Here is a 22079-nt window from a genome sequence, read left to right on the forward strand (position 1 = left end):
GTCCCCTACTCTTTAGAAGGGCATTTTCACAGCTTTGGTGGTAAGAACACATACACACATGACATGGTTGAGTAATTGTGAAATATAAAGATCAAATTTCAATGGAGTTCTAAGAAATGGGAGATTAATGAGAAATGGAGGATTCAGGGATGATGTCTTAGAAGCTGTAGAATTTAAATAGGTGGAGAGATGGGAGATGGACAGTCCAGGCAGAACCCCCAAATGGCTTCAAACTGTACACGAGCAGGACACTTTCTGAGGACAGTTAAGAATATGGGTCATATAGGTCATATTAGAGCCTGGGTGGCTCAGTAGTTAAGTATCTGCCCTCGGCTCAGGGTCCCTGGGATCGAGCCCCACATCAGGCTCTCTGTTCAGTGGGGACCCTGCTTCTCCCTCTCCCTGCAGCTCCCCCTGCTTGTGCTCTCTCTCTTTTTCTCTCTGTCAAATAAATAAAATCTTTTTTTAAAAAAAGAATACGGGTCGGGCGCCTGGGTGGCTCAGATGGTTAAGCGTCTGCCTTTGGCTTAGGTCATGATCCCAGGGTCCTGAGATCGAGTCCCGCATCGGGCACCCTGCTCCTTGGGAGCCTGCTTCTCCCTCTGTCTCTCTCTCTCATGAATAAATAAATAAAATCTTAAAAAAAAATGATTAAAAAAAAGAATATGGGTCATATTAAAGAATTAAAAATGTGTAATATAAAAAATTATAAAATGACTCCTGATAAAATGTCCAAAAGGAAAAATATCACCACAGTGTTGGGCGAGGATGTGGAGAAACGCGAACTTTGAAATACTCCTGTAAACTGGTGAAGCCATTTTGGAGAACGGCAGGCAGTTTAAGGCAGCACATTAAATGCATGCATGATCTAGCAAGTCTACTCCTGAGTTTATACCCAACAGCATTGCATACAGATGTTTCCCAAAAGACATTTGCAACATTGTTCACAACTCTTCTTAATAGTCCCAAACTGGAGACAACCAGATATCCATCTACAATAAAATGGATATATACATTGTAATATACCCATTCAAAGGAAATCTATTCTGCAACAAGAATGAATGCACCAACATGGAGGAACACCATGATGGTAATACAGAACAGAAATAGAAGACACACAAGAAAAGGAGATCACAGAAAACCATCTATAGACAAAGACAGGGTGACTGGAAGCAGGACCTGACCCCCAGGACACAGGGCTGGGGCAGAAAGCCACAAGGCAACCCCAACTAAATGGACTGTGTAGATGGCGGTCTGTCGCCCTCATCCCCTCGGTCCTCCGTAACAACAGAGCAGAAGGCACCAGGACCTTCCAGGCTTTCCAGGACCAAGGCCCAGCGGTACCACTGAACACCTGCTGCTTCAGCACCTGGGAACAGAGAAGGCAAGACCATTTCCAAACGCTTAGTGAAATCGGAAAAGAGATCCAAATGACTCTCACCAGCTTCTCACTGCATTTGTTTTTAAAGTTTTGGTGGATTATAAGAACCAATGGTCTTATCAAACCAGCTCAATTAAAGGTCGGGCTATTTTGGGGCAGTCAGTTAAGCGTCCGACTCTTGATTTCAGCTCAGGTCCCAATCTCAGGGTGGTGAGATCAAGTGCCATGTTGGGCTCCACACTGAGCCTGGAGCCTGCCTGAGGATTCTCTCCCTCTCCCTCTGCCCTTCCCACCTCATGCGCACGTGCACACATGCTCACTTTCGCTCTCTAAATAAATAAATAAATAAATAAAATAAAAACATAAAGGTAGGGTTATTTTAAAAATTCCCATAAGAATCCAGACAGAAAATAAAAGTAAAACCAGGCTTCTCACGAACCCAAACCAAGTGGTCCGTTAAGCAGGGCAGCACCCTCCCTTTGCGCCACAGGCTTTCCTCATGGCTGCCTTGCTCCTCTCAGTATTTGCTCTATTCACGGGCTTCTTGAGCATCTGTTCCAGACTGAGTCTGGAGCATGGCCCCCACCTCTCCTTCTCTCTTGTCCCCACACACTTGTCACTGCAGTGTTCCCAGCTCTCTCTCAGGCGTCCAGTTCCTGAGAGCAGCACCTGTCAGCTCGCCTCACCTTCTGGAACCAACTCTCACGGGCCGCTGAACTCCAGCTCCGGCTGACCCTTCCGGTCCCATCCTCTGACAAACCTTGCCTGTCACAGCCCGCTGCTAGGCCAGGCTGGGTCCCTCTTGTGCTCCCACAGCCCCGCCTAGGCTTGCACGCTCCCCTGTAGCTGTGTGTTCGTGTGTCTGTCTGCCCCCCAGAGCAGAAGCTCCTGGGGCACAGGGCTGCGTCTCGTGGATGGTTATTTCCCCAGCACCTCGCTCTTTAAATGGATGGATTCAGTGGGTTTTAAGAAATTAACCTGGTATTAAAATAATACCTAAAAATCTGAAAATATTTCCATTTTATACTTGCATTTTTGGCCTGGGGCAACCACATAGCTTTATATGGTCCTACAAGAGATACCTGCTGGGTTTCCAGTTGTCCAGGCAGGTAGCTGAAGGGTGCAAACTGGAGATTCTGCTTTTGGGTGGCCCCCTCAGCATCTAGCGTGGGCTAGCTCATGGCACACCATCAAAGAGTGAGGAATGTTTGAGGAAAGACACCTCCCCTCATGTGTCACAGAAGCATCATTAAAAAGCTATGCCAGCCTTATATTTTCTTATTTTATATTAAATTGCAATGAATACAGCTTAAGTGAGAACTCTTGTTACCATGGATAAATAATAGGGTGAATCTGAAATGTCATTAGGTCTCTCTGACCTTTTTAATGTGCCATTAATACAGTTATTCTATTAGCAGAGACAGCTTCACTAGAGTAGGAAAAAAAATGAATTTCAACATGCAAGACTGTCAGCAACAACTTCTCACCCATATATCTGTTAAAAAATAAAAAAAGCAAATAATACCTTCTGCAAAATAAATACTTGGTTCATTTCTTACTTAAGGTCTGTTTCTTTCTGTAAAGCATTTAACAACATCTTTATTTCACATACTTTTCTCTCATGGAGCACAGGTTTGGCTTCCACTGAGCAAACATGTACTAAATGCTTACTATGCATCAGGCACAGATTTCCAGATTTCCACAGAAGAATCCTATTGGTATACTAATGAACCACATCCAATGACATTAAAAATCCCTTAAACATGCACAGCACTTTCTAGTTCACAAAGTATTTGCATGGAAGGATTAGCTGACCCTCACACAATCTCTATGAAGTGGGCATTAGCCTCTTTGTTGCAGTTGGGAAACAGCCCTATGGAGGCTGTGACTCGCTCAGTGTCCCGCAGAAAACCCAGCACAGAGCCTCCACACGGCTCTGCATGGAATTCTCCACCGTATCATACAGCCTCCCATTCGCACATCTTTATTAAAGTAGAAAGGAAATACAATGGATCAAATATTGGTACTTTGTGGAAAAGCGCCTGCCTGAGACCCTGACTTCCTTCTTGAACAGAGAAGCCCAGGTGAATTTCAGCTTTTCTATTAAACCGAAACAAAACAAAACAAAAGAAACTCTAACTTTTAGTTAAAGCAGGGCTGACAAAAACTTAAAGCCAGTGTGTAATCCCTTCTACGGCATACTAAACAGATGACTACAGATATAAATGCTTGTTAGAGCATCACACAGCAAGAAATAGAATCCTTAAATAAAAACGTTGGGCTTGGCATTTTATTCATTATGAAAAGCAATCTTTGTCTTGATGTTCCAATGTTAGGAAAAAAGAAGAAAACTGTTTCTTTAATTTTTATCAGCTTCTCAGGGATTTAAGATTACAATAGAAATACAACACGTAGGTTTAAAGGTTTATATAGTTTTCTTCAAGAAGTAAAGTATCAGTAAGTGATCCAGACCAGCAATTTCCAACAACTGATCCCAAGTCCAGAGGTAGCAACTGCTACCTCGCCAAACTACCTCCCTTTTCCTCTCTTTTCCTCTTCCTTGTATTTCTCCCCTTTGTTCCCAGGGTCCAAGACAAGTTAGGTCAATTACTATTACGCAGTATCATTTCAGTTGGGAAGACTGCTCTCAGTGACCTTGATAACCTCTTTCATCCCCAAGAAGCTACTTTTCTAGGAACATAATACAAAATACATAATGGAGACAACAGCCCCCTTGCAGAGAGCTCTTTAGGTTTATACCTGAGGCTTTCAAAAAGGGTGACACACACGTGCCTTCAGATCCAATTAGGCTGCAGGTCAAAGACTCTCTTACCCAACTATTCTTTCAGAACTTCTGAGACATGAACCAGGAAATCTTTATCTGTAACATACTTCCCTGGGTGATTCTGAGAGTCACCCTAGTTTGGTAATCGCTACTTTAAAAATCAGAAAAACTTCAGTTTCTTTTTAAAAAAAACCACACGTATGGGGGACCTCCTAACTCAAAGCCCTGCCAGTTGTTAAAGCAAGAACAGAGCAGCTCATTTTGCATAGCCCAATTGAAACACACGATACATTTTAAAATAATAATTTAAATTTGAGTTCAATTTGTTCACAGTTTATTATGAAATAGTCCTTATGTTAGGGGTTCCAAGAGTTATAAAGATTAGGAAGACGTAGTGCCCTGAGGTTGTCATGATCAAAATCTAAGGCTTTTTTTGTGCCTCTTTGAAACTATCAACTGAAAATGGAAAGAGAAAAGAAGCTTCTTTAGAAGGAAGATGCTGAGTTCTACCTTCATCTTAGTATTTCCTATCCTGATATTTTCCTACAAAGTAATACAAGCCTTTACCTAGATTTCCAAACAGCAGAAATACATCTACCCACTTAAGTAGATATATTCCACTTGCTTATCCAGGGCCACATCTCATGAAAATACATGATGCTGATAGGGGGCCTTTATATTCGTTCACTGACAATCCCAGTCTATTTCCTGGATTTGAAAGACAACCATTTACAATATTATAAAGGCAATACTTCCATCAAGTATACACGGCTTTACATCCTGTCCCCTTCCAATCTGTCAGATGGAAACCCAATTACTAGGCAGCAGCTGCAGAAAGGGGCCTTAAGAGTGGATCATTGTGTATTCTCTTCTGCAGGCTCCACCCTTATGCAGAAGCCATACTTAACTTGGGCTTTTGTTCTTATGTTGAATCCAGGATTTACAAGATTGAACGTCAAAGGATCACATTTCTAAAGAGACTTATATAAACAGGTGAGTAAATCCTGGGCCAAAGGACGATTCTGCGACAGAACAAGGTGCACATAACCTCTCCCATCACTTCTCAAGTGCCGTGCACCAAAACCATGGGAGCAGGATCTTTGGGCATTGGACCCCAGAACTGATACTTCAGTGTGATTCCCAAGTGTTTTAGGGACACATGTAGGTCTGACAACCCAGCTGGAGTAAAATCATCAAGCCCCAGATGGCTGTATTCAGGGCACAATTAGGGGTGGTAATTTACAAGAAGTGTCATGAACGTCCATGGTCTTGGGCTCTAAAGGACATTTTGTTCAGATGGGACTCAAATTCGAAGTTAGTCTTCACACCCAAAGGTGGAGTGCAGTACAAGTCCTCCCACCACTTGAAAACATGAGTTGGCGGCTTAGAAGAAACCACCCAAGCCTGAGGCAGAGGAAGGCTGTGGAGGGCGTGGGGTGGGCTCTACACACCATTTATTCCTCGCCAGCCCGTTCATCCTTCGCCCTCCTCAGGCAAAGAGCCCCAGTGCTTGGTCTAGGCCAGTGCTGTCCAATGGAAATACAATAAAAACACGCACCGTTTCAAATTTTCTATTAGCTACATTTAAAAAAAGTAGAATGAAACATGATAAATTAATTTTAGTAATATATCTTGTTTCGATAGATATACTCAAAATATCATCTCAACATATAATCAGTATAAAATTTATTAGTGGTATATTTTAATTTATTTTTTTCTTACAGGATTTCATCTCCAAAATCCCAGGTAGTCTTTATTTATCCTCACAGCACACCTCAATTCAGACTAGCCACATTTGAAGTGCTCAGTAGGAGCCTTATGTGACTCTCAGCTCCTGTAGTGGGTAGTGCAGATGTAGACAATCACGTTGGCCCTCAGCCCCATCTTCCGCCTCTTCTATACTCAACCTGCCCTTGATTTTATCCTTTTAGTTCAGAATTCCTGCTACAAACTCATGCCTCAAGCCTTGGCTCTTGTTTTCCACTCTCAAATCCAATCCCCAAATTTCCAAGTGCAAAATTTTCAATCCCCAAATTGCCAAAATCACTACCCTGGCATTTTTTTATTTTTACTTTTATTTTTTGTCCCTGTTTCAGTACAAAAAACTTCTGTCCTGGCCCTTGTTCCTACAGAAATTCCATGTGGGATGAGAGGGATGGAGGGATTTGGACATATGAGGGCAAAATTTTCTTAACTTAAAAAAATTTTTTTAAAGTACTTTAATCTAAATTTAGAGCAATTACAAAGAAGATAATAGAGAATCTCTTGTGAGTTATATAAACAACACTACAGCCACAGCTATGTGGGCATTCAAAGGTGCAAGAATTGTGAAAGACCCAGGAGGGAAGCAGGAGAGCAAAGCTGACAAAACAGGAGGCAGAGAGACGGTCCCCAGACAGAGTTCCCTTTGATGCTCCTGGCTAAGCGCTTCACCACCTCGCTAGGGACGGAACTGAAAATTAATGCCAGAACCATGGTGCTATATTTGTATTTTCTTGTATTATATTTAATCATGCAAGTTAACCAGATACCCCACAGCATAAATCCCATCATTCTCAAGGAAACATTTTGTTGCCTTTAAGAAGTTACAAGTAAGCAAACCCTTACAGATATTTTTGAAGACAGAAAATTGAACAAGGCATTGGGTTGGGAGGAGGCTGCAAGTGACAATTACAATCACATTTCTGGTGTTCCTGGGGGGGATAGCAGGTGTGCGACAAGCCCCTCCCCCCCACAAGGGCACCTCAACAAGGCTCACTCCTTTTCCCCAGGGCGGGGCGGGGGGGGGCGGTTAACCAGGATCACCATTCATTCATTCAACAATATTCTCAGGATTTATTTTGTGCCAGGCTCTGAGCAGAAGCCTAGTAAGAGAATGAAATGATGTTAGGAGCCACCAGGACAGCTGCTGCTCACAGAGCTTTGAGCAAATATATGCAGTAGCCTCAGTCTGCTTTTAGAACACACTCCTATCCAACTTTCTGAGATCTACTTCTGTGAAGCAGTCCCCTCTCTTCTTAAAGGGAAGACACCAGCCCTGAGGTCACCCCGGCCACACACCCTGGACGTGCTCCTCTGATGAATGCTCACTGCAAAGCCACCAGGCTGCAGGCTCCCTCTCCCTGCCTCCCAAGTCACAACACCAGATCCTGAATGTCAAGAAAAGAGCAATCTTACTGAAGCAATTCATGGTGGAAATCACTAAGTGTACAGCCTGTGAGTGGGGGGCAGTCACTAGGTTTATGCCAGGAGAACCTCTCTGCAAGAGTTAGCACTTACCTTGAGCCTTCATGAATGGGCTGGGCTTACACTGAGAAACAGACAGCACAGGTAAATAGAACGCATGGGGGTCTGTGAGGGTCCCAGGATTCTGAGGTGTTATGTGGTGGTGGTTCAGGAAACAGGCTTGAGAAGGTTCTGGCAAGATCTTCCAGAACCAACAACGGCTAAAGAATGAAGGAAAGGGCATTATAGGACTGGAAAGTAACATGTAAAAAGACTCTAGGGTAAAAAGCAGTGGTGCATTTAGGGAATTAAAGCAGGTTAGGATGGTTAATGTCTAAGGTTAGGGAGGAAGGGCAGAGGGGTTTCAAGAGATGAGCCTGAAGAGAACGACCATGGTCAAATTCCTTACTCCTTATCCTAAAGGGTACAGGAAACCACTGACCTTTTAAATATTAAGCCAGTGAGAAATGTCATCTGGAAATAGTGTGGAAGATGGATCTGAGGAGAGCAAACTGTGGGGAGAGAGACAAGTTAGGAGGATTTCAGTAATGCATGTGAGAGACCACGAGGACCTTGATGAAAATGGTAGCAGCAGGGATGCATATTGTGAAAAAATCCTAGCAACATTCAGATCAAAGATACAGAACGACGTGACCGCTTAGAGGTGAGGGATGAAAGGAAGGTAGTAGCCAATCATGACTACTAGGTTATCCGGCTTGGACAACTGAGCCCGGGGAAACTCGCTTGTCAAGAGAAAGCTGTACAACCCATAGTATCTCCTCCATTCTTTAAATTCTACTTACACTTTTCTTCTCGGGTCTAAAATAGAAATGTTTATAATTCAATGTCATACCATTCAACTGATCCACACAATCTCAATTAATTATGGGTTGAAAAATTTATTGATCAGTCACATCAAATTCCTGGCAGCTAATACAATAAGAAACTTATTGCCAGTATATTCTGATAATGATGATTCTCCAATACTTCATTGATCTGCCTTGTGATTTGATCAAGTGCCCAGTGCCCAGTGATCAAGCATAAGAAATCAAATTCTAAATGGCTTCCAAATTACTGTTAACATAAACTGTAACAAAGTACAATTTTAAAAATATTAAAAATTTAATCCTCATACAAATACACAGTGAAAATAAAGGTTTATATAACTGTTTAATAAGGAAACCAGACACTTGAAAAAGCCAGTTTAAAAGAAAACTTGAGTTAGGCAAAGCCTTCTTAGATATAAGCTCAAGCAACAACAACAAAATAGATAAGTTGGATTTCATCAAATTTAAAAACACTTGTGCTCAAAAGGACACCATCAAGAATGGGAAACAACAACCCACAGAAAGGTTGGAAATGTTTATAAATCATGTTATCTGATAAACAACTTGTAGCTAGAATATATAGAGAACTATTACAACTCAATAATAAAATAATAAAACCCCTCAATAATAAAAATAATTAAAAACTGGTCAAGGAATCTGAATAGACATTTCTCTTGAAGAAGATAAAGAAGTAGCCAATATGCAGATGAAAAGATGTTAACCATCATTAGCCATTAGGGAAATGCAAATCAAAACCATACTGAGATACCATTTTATACCCACTCGTATGGCTGTAATTAAAACAACAGAAAGATTGTCAAAAAAGACAAGTGTTGGTGAGGATGCGGAGAAACTGGACCCTCAAATACTGCTGTAAATGTAAACGTAAATGTAAAATGGAGCAGCTACCTTGGTAAATAGTCTAGCAGTTCCTCACAAAGTTAAATACGAAGTTAACATCTATGACCTGGCAAATGCACTCCGATGTACATGCGCAACAGAAATGAAAACATACATTTAAACAAAAACTTGTCCATGAATGTTCATAGCAGTGTTATTTGGAACAGCCATCAACAGAGGAAAGGAAAAGTAAAAAGTGGTACACCCATACAATGGCATATTACTGGGGAATGAAAAAAGAATGGAGTATGAATACAGGCTACAACATGGATGAATCTTGAGCACATTATGCTAAGTGAAAGGAGCCGGTCATAAAAGACCACATATTATTTGAGTCCATTGATCTGACATGTCCAGAATCGGTAACTCAATAGAGACAAAAAGTAGATCAATGGTTATCTAGGAGTGGGGGTACTGAGGTAAAATGGGGAATAAATGCTAATGGATATAAGATTTCTTTTCGGGGAGATGAAAATGTTCTAAAATTGATTGTGATGATGGTTGCACAATTCTTTAAGTATAGAGAAAACTACTGGATTGTATACTTTAAGTAGGTGAATTGTACGGTAGGTCTATTAAACTGTTACTTAGATATATATAAACAGAATAAATACATATATATAAATGTATACATATATCAATATACTCAAATTAAATATGAAAAACTAGGGTTATATAGTTCATGAAATAATAAAAAGGAATGAGATTGGTAAATTAAACACAAATTTGTTCAATTTATTGCCTACAAGGCAATAAAACTGTAACATTTGAAGTCTTATTTCCTACTACAGAGAATAAGAAATGTTCACACCTATCCTATTCTATATGTTAAGTTCTAAGTTGACACAGTTGTAAAACATAGTAGCGCAGATGTAAGTAAGTCAAAGTTGTATTCTTCTAGGTTTGTTAGACAATGCCCTATGTTAGACTAAATGTCACACAGTCATCTGTTGTCTTATTCCCATGTCTTTGATAATTTTTCTTAACAAAGGATTCTCATAAGCAAACCACAATGATTTTGCATCCCAGTGTTGGTAAATAGAAAATGACAGGGTATTTCTTCCTAGCTAACCACATGGAAAACAGATAATCTACAAGTGAAGGAATCTCAGAACTAAAGCCACAAGAAATCATCTGAATGAAACAAAGGAAAACCTTTGCTCTTAAAACTGTTAGGATTTTTTTTTAACTACATGTTAATAACTGTAATAACTATAGCAATATTTTATATTAATAACTATGATAACTATTGCAATATAGTAATAACTACAGCAATTATTAAAGAAAGAGAAAGCTAGTCTGAAAATTCTCATCTGATAATAGAGTAAGTTATTATATCGACTTTAAAAGAAGATGTAATACTTGCAAGATAGAAGCAAAGATGCTATAAAAGTTGTTCGGAGTTTATAAACCCAATAAAAGAGGTGGAGCATCAATGAGGCAGACTGACACAGCTGGATGACAAACCTGTGATTAGTAGTGACGGGCTCCCGGAGCCAGCCAAATCATAGCTAAATTGCATTGCTGATGAGAAGGAAAGAAAAACCAACACAACTAGGAAATAGACCAAGGTAATCCAATTTGAGAATCATCAGTCTACCAGAGGTCAAATAATTATGCAAGCAGAGTAGAAACCTTACTTCAGAAAGGAATTAAAGACAATTTTCTGGATGCTCAGAGTCAATTATAATGCAGCTATCTTACAGGAATGTGAAAAGCCATTTACAGCAACTGTCATTGAAATGTCCCTGGGTACCTACATATTTTAAGCACGAAACACAGAAATAGAAAGATACGGTTTTGGGGGATGGGGGGAGGAGCAGGGAAGAGCAGGGAGCCCACCGCGAGGCTCGATCTCAGGATCTTGAGGTCACGACCTGAGCCAGAAACAAGAGTTGGATGGTTAACTGACTGCGCCACCCAGGAGCCCCAGGAAGAAAGCTATGTTTTTTTAAAAGAAAAAAGGGGAAGAATATAAAGGTGTTAGGATGTTGTGTTCTATCACTTTATACTGATTAAATTACCTGAGAATAGTCACTTAGATGGATTCACAGACAGAAAGTCCTAGATGAAATGTGTTTCAGACCCCTCTGAAAAAGGATATATATGCCTTGGAAGTGAAAGGCAGAACCTGGCGAATGACTGGTCCAAGGTACTAATTTTGCCAGAGGTTACACCAAAGAATTTTTTGTGCCACCAGTAGAGATAAAAATGCAACTGAACACCCCTGGCAGATAGGAGGGCAGTGAGGACCATGGGGAAGGCACTTGCTTACTGATGACAGAGATATGAATGAAATCACTAGTTGGTGAGTTCAGAACAGTCTGTTCTGGAGGTGAATGTAGCTATTTAAGGAGCTACAGAACCTGAAACAATTTATCAATGAGCTAAAAATATCCAGACAAGGATCCTGGAAATTTCGAAAGCCAGTGAGAGCTACCCAAAAAGGACAAGTAGGTTGCAACATTAACAAAAAGCTGGGTTAGAGATGTCATGATTAATCCAACAACGTTTTGTAAAATATAAGATACAAACAATTTATAAGTGTCTAGCGTACCTCAAAAAGATAAGTCAACACTAGAGGCTGGATATCATATGATTTCTGAGGGCACAGTCAAGATTCTTTAACAGAAATATATGTCAGAAGTAATGCAAACAATTGTGCCATGATATTTTTGTAGAAATGGGTTAATCAAATTTGAAGTTATCTTTTTTGAAAGGGAAATTGCCTTTAAAAAAAAAAAGGAAGAAAAGACTAGGAACAATAAAGAAAAACATACAAGGCAAAGAAAAGAGAAATGTAGCAGTTAAAACATAAAATAAATGAGTCAAATAAAGCAAAGATCACTGCCTGGCATAGAAACAAAAAATCCAACAATGTGTTGTCCTTAAGAGATACAAGTAAGCCAAAATAAAAATGGGCAGTAGAACAAGGTTTAATTTAAGATTTATTATGTCTGCAAACACAAAAAAGTGAAGGACACTATTATGAAAATGATATTAAATGCTAAAAAGTATATATAAAACTATAAAAACTTAAGAACAGTGCATCTGAATATTTAAACATAATAGGAACAATACATCCTTTTTTTAAAAAAAAGGTTGTATTTATTTATTTGAGAGAGACAGAGACAGAGCATGAGCGGGGGGGGGGCGGGTAGGAGGCAGAGGGAGAGGGAGAAGCAGACTGCCCACTGAGCAGGGAGCCCGAAGCAGGGCTCAATCCCAGGACACTGAGATCACGACCTGACCCAAAGGTAGACACTTAACCGACTGAGCCACCCAGGCGCCCTGCAACAATATAGCCTGAAGAAAAGTTATTAAAATGGTCAAATACAACTATATCTGAAAGCCTTAGCAGGACATCACAGCAGATGGAACAGATAAGGAATTAAAAACCATCTCAATGAACCAGATCCATTGATCGACATCACTACTTGATCCAATATCTCTAAATCTCTAAGGACAAATAGTATGATAAAATGAGCTGTATCTTAGCAAAAATTATTCATTTCTGTTTTCCACTTTCAACATCTTCACTGATTTTACAAATAGTTTTAATGCTCAATCAACCTCTATACACTTCTCTGTGCATTGTTCTATAACACTTGCCACTCAGTAGGTATTTATTATTGATAATAAGTGCTCAGTAAAATACCTGTTGGATAAGCAAATGCATACCAATATGAGAATAGCAATAAGCCTGGCAAAACAGCACCACCAGTTGAGAAGAATTCCAAATGTATGAATAGTAGTTTCTTTTTTCCCCACACCCTGGACAGAATACAACCCTCCTTTCCTTAAAATGCAAAGGCAAACTATCATTTAAGAATTTTAAAACAATCTAATAAATACCATGTTAGGCTAAAAAAGAAAAATTACATTTACTGACCTCGTAAGAATGTAAGGCGAAAATGAAGCTGGATTATCCTGCTCTGAAAAAAGGGGCATAGATCCTCCCATGATCCACAGACGGAAGTACAAAACAACAATCACCTTCAAAGAAAAGAAAATTTGGTAAGAAAATCATTGCTTGTTGGGCATAAGCCCCACCTTTCTGGAGGACACTTGCAGATGCTTTATAAATGTCTTGTTTTGTTCCATTGTGAGCATTTCTATAAAATCCTAACATTCAAGATGAGGCAAGATGGAAAACAGCTGGGTAGGGAGAAGAGTATAAACAATGAAGGTGTTGAGGGAAAGACAAGCAAATTCTTAAATACAGCTGTCAGTATCAAGCATTTACCAGCTGTTATCCACTGTGCTAAAGGCTTTTCCATCTCACCTGCAGCCTCACAGCAACCCCCACCCCCAGAGGTAGATGAGAAAGCTGAGGCTTAGAGGTAACTTACCCAGAACCCCACAGCTAATAAACTGCAAGATCCAGGAGGTGAGCCCATGTCACTGTCCAACCACATTCTTAACCATTCCATTTACACAGCCCCATGAAAGTTAATTTAAAGTACAATAAATAATACTGCTGTGTTCTGAATAAACACACTTGAAGTGCTCCCACCCTTGAATGCCCTGAAGCAGAACATTCATGAAGGGTTATTTCAACAAATCCCAGGAACAGCTTTTGTGTCACCCACTGGAATTCTATCACTAAATAGCGCTATCCTGTTGCTAAGGTGAATAAGAAAACCAGAAGCAGAGACATTTCTGTGGGGATGAGTTTTGTTTATAAGGGTGTTCACCCACACAGGCCTTCCAGGTGATTCTCATTTCAATAGGACCAATTACATTGTTTTTATTAAAGTCAGAGGGAAACCTTTGCTTAAATAAAAAGCTAAAGGATTAATTTTGGAGATAGTTAAGACTGGATTTTTTCTCCATAAATATCACGGACTTCCTTTATAAGTATCTTTTATATAAATAACCTCAAATCCAAAAACTGAAAATAAATGTATGGTGTTAGCCAAGGCTTATCAACAGTAAACAATGCCCAGGCAGCAACTGAAAATCATCTTAACGCTCACACAACGTCCTGCTCAAACTGAATTTAAATTCTTAAAGACATTATAATGGAAAATATCAACTATGAAAGTAATAGGAAAAGTATCCCGAAAGAATATAAATTCCCTAAAATACCATGTAGAGGAAAAAGGCTGTGATAATTAAAAAAAAAAAAGAATAGGAAGATAAATAGTCGAAAGGGCTTTGAGAATAAATTTTTAAAAAAACAGAAGGATTAATAATTGACAACTTTCATCACAGCAATGATGTTAAATTACTTGCATTCCCATACAATTCTAAGAAAATAAATCACTTCTGAAACCAGTGATGAATCATCCTAATTTTATGCAAAGATACTGGGGAATACTTTAGAGAAATATTTTGTCCCTTTTGTTGAGATTGTCCAGTCAAGGCTCTCCACCCTCATTCAGTTTTTGCATACTCTTCTTCCACAAACGTGTTTTAGGGTCAAGAAAAAAAAATCACGTTAATTGGTGACATTACAATTCAAACACTTTTTATAAGTTTCCTCTCCAAATTTACGGGGAACAGCAACAGCATAAGAGACTGGTCTCCTAATCTGGAATTCCTGAACCCAACAATGTAAGAAAGTGATTAATGTGCCAGTCACCAAAGATGGCGACCAAGAATGCCGCCTCCCTTTGCATGTGCATTCTGCTCTTCCCATCAAGAAGGAGGCCAACTGCCCCTCCTCTTAAGACTGAGTTGGTCTTGTGACTTGCACTGACCAACAGAAAGTGGTAGCAGGTACACTGTGTCAGTTCTGGGCCTACCCCCTTGAGAGGTCCTGCAACTTCTGGTTCATGCTTTTGAACCCAGCGGCCATGTTTTAAGGAAGTCCTGGCTACCCTGCTAGAGAGTGGCCACAGGGAGAGACCCTAGGGAATGAGATACCACAGACAGACAATGAGCCCAGCTGACAGCTACAGGAAGCTGCTTGTGTAACCCCAGTCAAAAATCATGAGGAGCATTAGAACCACCTAGCTCGATGCTGCCCAACTAAAGCATTCAGGGCAAATATATGTGGTGGTTGTTTTAAGCTACCACATTTGGGGGTGGTTTGTTGTGCAGCAATACATAACTGATATAGCTAGGTTTGTGCTGCTGAGACACCTCAGGATCAGCGCCTTGAAAGGTACTCATAAAATATTATAGTTAACACTGTCTGTGTCACCGAGTTCATACTCCTAGAAGGCTTTCATACATACCTTCCGAAGCTTTGTTAACATTCACGGCATGTAAACTCTTTGATCCTAAGATTGTGTTGTTAGAATCTATTGCTGATTCTATTAAATAATCTGGATCATGCCTCTGAGCCAAGTAAAAGTAAAATATTCCTTATCAGATATTTCAGAAGCATATATATACTTACATAACTTATGACCAAAGTGGCCCTTTTTAAGAATGGCCTCATGGTAAGCAGGAAATTTCTATTGTTCCTTGCTGTCAGATACCTGAAATAGGAGAGAGAGGGAAAAAATCTTAAATAAGTGTTAGAGTCCACCACACATAATGTTCTCCATTCACTGTGAATAGCTGTAGCTCGAAAAAAGGCTAGAAAGGATCAGAGCTAAGAGCATGGCTCCTGGAGCCAGACCACCTGGGTTTTAGTCCCCCAGCTGCTTCCTGTCTGGAAGACCAGGGGCAAGTTTCTTAACTTCTTTGCCCATTTATTTTTCTCACTTACAAAAAAAAGGGGGGGGATAATAGTAGGACCTACTCCACAGAAACACTGTGAGAAAAAAATGAAATAATATATGGAGCAGGATCTAGCACTCTTAGCTATGAATATTACTACCCCATCTACGCCAAATAACCCAGGCCTTCTGGCAACTGTATGGTTACACTGGTCAAAGGGATGATCAGAAGCAAAGTAAGAGTTTACCTACTATATTTAATTTGAGAGGTACTATGTCTTCAATCTACAAAATATCTCAAATATCTTTTTTTAAAAGATTTATTTATTTATTTTAGAGAGGAGGGGGGCAGAGGGAGAGAATCCCAAACAGACTCCCAGTTGAGCACAGAGCTCAAAATGGGGCTCGATCCCATGACCCTGAGATCATGATCTGAACTGAAATCAAGATTCAGACACTTAACCCACTGAGCCACCCAGGTGCCCTATCTCACAAATATCTTACCCCTGAAAAAAAAAGGATCCAAGTCACCCAAGGTTAAGAAATTTACCCAAGCTAACAAAGTTAGTAAGCATCATTGGTGGGATCAGAGCTCACCAATATGCAGTGGGCAATTTTCTCACCTGCCTATGGCCTCAGGAACCAAACTAGGTTACAAGAATGTCAACTTCTAGAGGGGCAGGAACTTATGTGGATGCTGTGTCTGCCACAGCTCACTCACTTGTACAAAGTAGGAGCCCCATATTTCTGCATATGAGGCACATGGCTTTAATAAAGACAATGGGGGTGCCTGGTGGCTTAGTTGGTTAAGCATCTGCCTTTGGCTCAGGTCATGATCCGGGAGTCCCGGGGTTCCTTGGGCTCCCTGCTCAGTAGGGAGTCTGCTTCTCCCTCTGCCCCTCACCCCACTCATGCTCTCTCTCTCTCACTCTCTCTCTCTCTCTCAAATAAATATGTAAATAATTTAAAAAAAATAAAGACAATGAAAGAGAAGCAAGAGAAAGCTATTAACAACTCCACGCAAAAACCTAAAGCACGTCATTTTCACCTACATGCAAACTTCTGTGTTTTAAACTACGAAGTGAAGGAAACAAATCAAATTGAATCATGTAATGCAGCAAGCATTTGCCATCTCATCCTTACTTTCCCTACCCTTTTCCATTTTTTTTCTTTTACTCTATTCAATTTAATTTCTCCTCAAAGGATTTCTTCAGGAATCTCTTAAAATTTGCACTTGAATGAGGTCTCTTTACACAATGGGAGTATTTTACTGGAGAGAGATCCCTTTGTAAGGCCTCAGAGGGTTCATACCACAAAGAAGCGTCCATCTTGATGACTGCTTATAAAATATATATGGTTGCTCTGTTTTGCAACAATTAAATGTGTCCAAATGGCACTGTATAAGGAGGCAACAATGTCACTCAGAGGCAGGTTTCTCTTCTTGCCTCCCTTTTCCTCTTCCTGGTTCATAAACAGCTGTGGATCTGACCTTTCAGAGTTTTTAATGAGTGGAGAAAATGAGGTGAGCTCAAAAACACATGAGTCTGCTTTTAGCAAAATCTGGACTGGATCCATCCCCAAGCACTGCTCTTAAACCGTTCCTTAGCTCTCAAGCTTGACAAGGAGGAAGGCCAGGGATACTGTCAGCTCTCACAACGCAGGTGCATCACTAATGTCCCAAAAGAGGCATCACTTCCTGAATCAGTACACAAGATTTTATGTATATATCTGTGTACATCTCTGAAGCAAAATCCTTAGCTCTGACCTTCAGTGTGAACTGGATCTATGATTCCCAAAAGGTTAAAGCACTGCTAAGTGGCTTCCCTCAGCTCTGCCTCCACTATTACTATCATTTTCAGGATGACTCAACAAAGATCAACCCTGGATATTTCTGCTATTCCTTTCCAGGAAGCAAGATAAGTGGTAGCAGGAAGGGAATAGCAGTGTGGGAAGGAAAAGTGTTGGGGAGGCCTGAAATTGCAATAGGTCGGAATGAAAAAGCGCTTCTTGAGTTGGTCTGCTTTTGGAAGCTTCACTTCTCAGGTTCCCTCCATTGCTGGTTTATTTTAACACAGTGGAAAACATCAGAAGTGGTGTCCTCTCTATAGAACAACAAACCAAGGGTTTAGGATTTTGTTCAATGTTAAACTTAGGTAAATTCCTAAAGTCTGCATTTTGTTTCACTGAAAGCTTACTATGAGGGTTATTTCAGGGAGTGATATTTACAAAGTATCCCTTTGTTTAGAAATTCTTCCTCCACAACAAATTCCATTTCCTCAAGAAGTTAATAAGCTCCTTCAGACGCCAAATAATTTGCTCTTAAAATGTAGCATCCCAAAGCCATGAAAGCCTAAAATGATAGAGAGAGCAGTGGTTGAAAAATGACCTCTTTCAAGATTTCTATTTCTAGTTGTTGACCAATATTAAAAGAGAAAATAAGTCAAAATGATATGGCCCCTGTTTTGGTAAACACTAGGTTACGGGCTGAGATTCCTAAGCTCACACAGGAAGCACTGCAGGGCTGAACTGTCTGTACCCCTTCCTCCTCCCCCACTCATATTAAAATCAGATAGTGGAATATGTACAGTCTGTAAAGTAGAACTGAACAACAAAAACATTATTAGTATTAACACACAGAATAAAAATACCAAATAATTAATATGTGCCAGACACAAATCTAAGTAATTAAATTGTAGTTATTAACCACTTATAACAATTCCATGTGGAAAAATAGAATTCCTTTTTTACAAAGGAAGAGACCAAAAAACTAGAATATTTAGCTATTCTCTCTCAGCTATTCATTTCAATCACAAGCTAAAGTATCTATAAGTGCCTTTTAGCTTTTAATTTTTTTAAATTTAGTCATTTGACAGAGAGAGAGAGAGAGACAGCACAAACAGGGGGAGCGGGAGGAGCAGGTTCCCCGCCAAGCAGAGAGCCCGATGTGGGGCTCGATCCCAGGACCCTGGGATCATGACCTGAGCCGAAGACAGACGCTTAACCGACTGAGCCACCCAGGCGCCCCTATATGTATGTGCCTTTTAAACAAGGCATTATGCAAATGCCATCACTGATAATTTTCAATTTCAGGCAAAGTCTCCACTGTTTTCCCTGTGAAGCCAGAGAACATTCCAACAACCAAACCAAAGCACTGAGGAACCCACTAGAATAGGAGCCAAGGGTTCTATTCCTGTGCTTCCACAGCATTGGTTTTATGGCTTGTAACAAGTCTCTAAGAGTTCTGTTTTCTTCTTTTATCAATGAGAGTTGAACTCAATGGTTTCAGGTCTAAAATGCTGTGATTCTTGGATGTTCTCACCAAAGGATGACATCATAAATGACAAGTGAAGAAAAACAGAGAGAAACCGGAAAATTTTAAAAAGAAATGTTAAGGGATTAGGAGGAAGCAAATGTTAGTTGATCGATCCCCCCCACACACTTGAGTGGACCCTTCATAATTTGCAGTTGAACATTAAAAAAATATTTTAACATTAGTTTGGGGTGTTGGCATTGTCAAACTCTGCATTTTTAACAATTTCTGATTTTAGGCAAACAACAGATCAAGATTATCCAAAGTAGATTCCCTAACCTGTGCTCCGCCACACCCAATACTCTGTTTTTCTGACATCAAATTTTCTATTAACATCCACCTTCTCAGTTGATTGTGTTCAAATATTCAGAGCTGAATGTGACTTCCTGAAGTTCACCTCCACAGCTTCTCAGTCATCAAATCCCATATAAGGTCTGGCTGAGACAAGGACAACCAGCTACTCTGAATCACCCACCGTAATCTTGAGTGTTAAATAAATGCTCATTATTTTAAGCCACTGGCTTTGTTGACACAGAATTATTGTGTCAGTGGGTAACTGATATATATAACACAATGATCAATAAATGCTACCTGCCCTAATAAAATTTTTAAAATATTTTTCTGCCTCCACTCAACCCTCACCCTCCCCCCGCCCTTTTTTTTCTGTGTGTTCCTTATCCTCCAGTGCTAGACCGGGGTGCAAAATAAGAATGCTCAGTTTGGGAGGTAGACAGCAAGCTGGAGGAGGAAAACCACTCAGATGGTACTATCTTAACCTTAAATTCTGCTGGTTTAAATGAAGATGTTATATTATACTTTCTAGCCCTTCTCAGGATCTATAAAAACCTGTTAATTTTTGCCTTAACACTAGCTCTGTGGCAAACATCTCAGATACAAAGAGTTGATATTGTTTAACATTATACCAATAAATTATAAAAAGCTTGAAGGGGCACAGAATACATGACCCTAAAATCTACCACTTTGACATGTGGGTTATTTTAAGCTAAAGGCAATCAAGACCCAGCAGAGTCAAGAAAAACTTTGATCTCTCCCTTCACTACCTAAAAGAATTTAGAAGAGGGGGCCTGCCTCAGAGAGAAAGCTATACCAGAAACAACTTTTAACTGAATGACTGACTTATCTGTAGGACAGAGCAAATCTGTAATTACCGAACATCTGCTCTTCCTGTTGTCCTGCGAATTACCCTCCCCTGCTTGCAAGCCCCAGACCCCTACCCCATTCCTTAGCTCAGGGAGGCAGAGAAGCCTGACTTGCCTTTGGGTCTCATATTTTTATGCGGCTCCTGTACGTATGAAATTAAATTTGTTTTCTCCTGTTAATCTATCCTATGCCAATTTAATAATCAGACCAGCCAAAGAAGCTGAAAGGGTAGAAGGAAAATTTTACCACTCCTATGAGCTATATACAAAACTCCTTCTAGAACACCAGTCATACTAATTTAATTTCTCCTGTTCTTTCAAGGTAATAAAGGGGATTAATAAAGAGTCATATACCATGACCAAAAATTTTTTTAAAAATTAAAATCAGAGCTTTTTAGAATAGGAATTTAAGAATCTGCTTCTGTTTGAAACACACACAAAAAAAAAGGTGTTTGTTTTTTTTTTCAGTTGACCAAAGTAACCAAGACACAGCTCACATTAGAAAAGATTACAAGCTTAACAAAAACAACAAAAAGAAATTTAAGTGTCTTTGGGTTCTTCTTTAATGCATTCTCCTTGAACTCATAAAGTGCCTCATCTAAATCTTAATAACCAAAGGCATTCTGAAGAGGAGTGAGACAACCTTTGATGTCTCCTTTGATATTCAAATGCAGAGTCTGAAGGAAAGGACCTAACAATTCTAAGAAGACAATGATGCATTTCTCAGTTTTATCTATTCAAAAAACCCCAATTGACCTTCAATACCCCATTCTGGGGCTATGGTAAATTTTTCTTCCAGAAACTTCAAACTTAGCTCAGTGTGTTATTTACAAAGAAATATGTGGAAATAAGGACAGAGAAGGCATAGAGGAATATAATTTCAGTTATTGTAACCATTCTGAAAATCAAAGTTAGAATTGGAAGGGATCAGAATAGCTCAGGCAGTTTTACACATAAGAAAAAAAAAATGAAAGTCCAGAAATGTTAACTGATTTGCAGAAGATCGGGGTCCTTCGAGATCAAAGGTCAATGAGTTCAGGCTTTATTCATTAAGTCTGTGGTCTAATTTATATTCCTTCTAAAATGAATTTAGTCAGAGGCCCCAATTTTTATTCCTTTTACAGCAAAAAATTTAGTTCTGGTGATATCATCCTTGTCTGTCATTAACAGTCCCAGAAAAGTTTTCCAATTCATTGATAATAGGGAATACTTAATGCATTTCATGTGCATCATTAGCTGTGCTTTGCACTTTACTTTTATTTCATTCAATTCCACACCAACCCTGGGAGCCATGCTTGTCCCCATCTTGTGATTGAGGCCGAAAGAAGAATTTACTCGGATCTTGCAGCTGGCAAGTGGCAGAGGTGAGATATAAATCCAAATCCAAAGCATTCACTACTCTCTGTAGCATTTAAGTAAAACAGAGCTGGTTTATTTAGCACACTTTCAACATGGATTATTTATTACATGCATGTGTAGAAACACAGTGATTTCTACTGAATTAAATGATAAAAGTTCATCTTCAGGATCTTCCTCCATTTGCATGAGTCCACAATAAAACCTTTAGTATAGGATTTTCCTACAACTGAATGAACTGAGGCAGGGCACAATCCTTGAAGGGTCTTTTATGAAGTATCCTTTTAAAGGTTAAGGTGTGTAGTGGCTGCTGCAGGTTGAAATGCAAGCTCCACGTACTGTGGGCTGATTCAGAAATTCTATGTGAGAATAGATGGCCAAAAGGAGAGTGTGTGCATGGCAGAGAGGGTGTCACTGTACTGTGAACCCATCAGCCAGCCAGCCCCACAGAGAGAAGAGGCAAGCAGGAACAGAGAGTGAGACAGATAAGGATGCCCCAAGAGTGACAATGAAGCTGACAC

General features: G+C 39.8%; 1 protein-coding gene across 3 annotated transcripts in view; it reads right to left on the reverse strand.

The window, feature by feature from the left end:
* Positions 1–22079, reverse strand: part of TMTC1 (transmembrane O-mannosyltransferase targeting cadherins 1) — a 259957-nt gene that overhangs the window by 120529 nt on the left and 117349 nt on the right. For all 3 annotated transcript variants that reach the window (XM_078075832.1, XM_078075833.1, XM_078075831.1), the window contains 2 exons: positions 15468–15549; positions 13011–13114 (listed from right to left, as the gene is read on the reverse strand). In XM_078075832.1, the coding sequence (XP_077931958.1) occupies positions 13011–13114; positions 15468–15549 (186 nt within the window). The remainder of the gene's footprint in view (positions 1–13010; positions 13115–15467; positions 15550–22079) is intronic.

The sequence above is a fragment of the Halichoerus grypus genome, chromosome 6, assembly GCF_964656455.1.
Source record: "Halichoerus grypus chromosome 6, mHalGry1.hap1.1, whole genome shotgun sequence".
NCBI lineage: Eukaryota > Metazoa > Chordata > Mammalia > Carnivora > Phocidae > Halichoerus > Halichoerus grypus.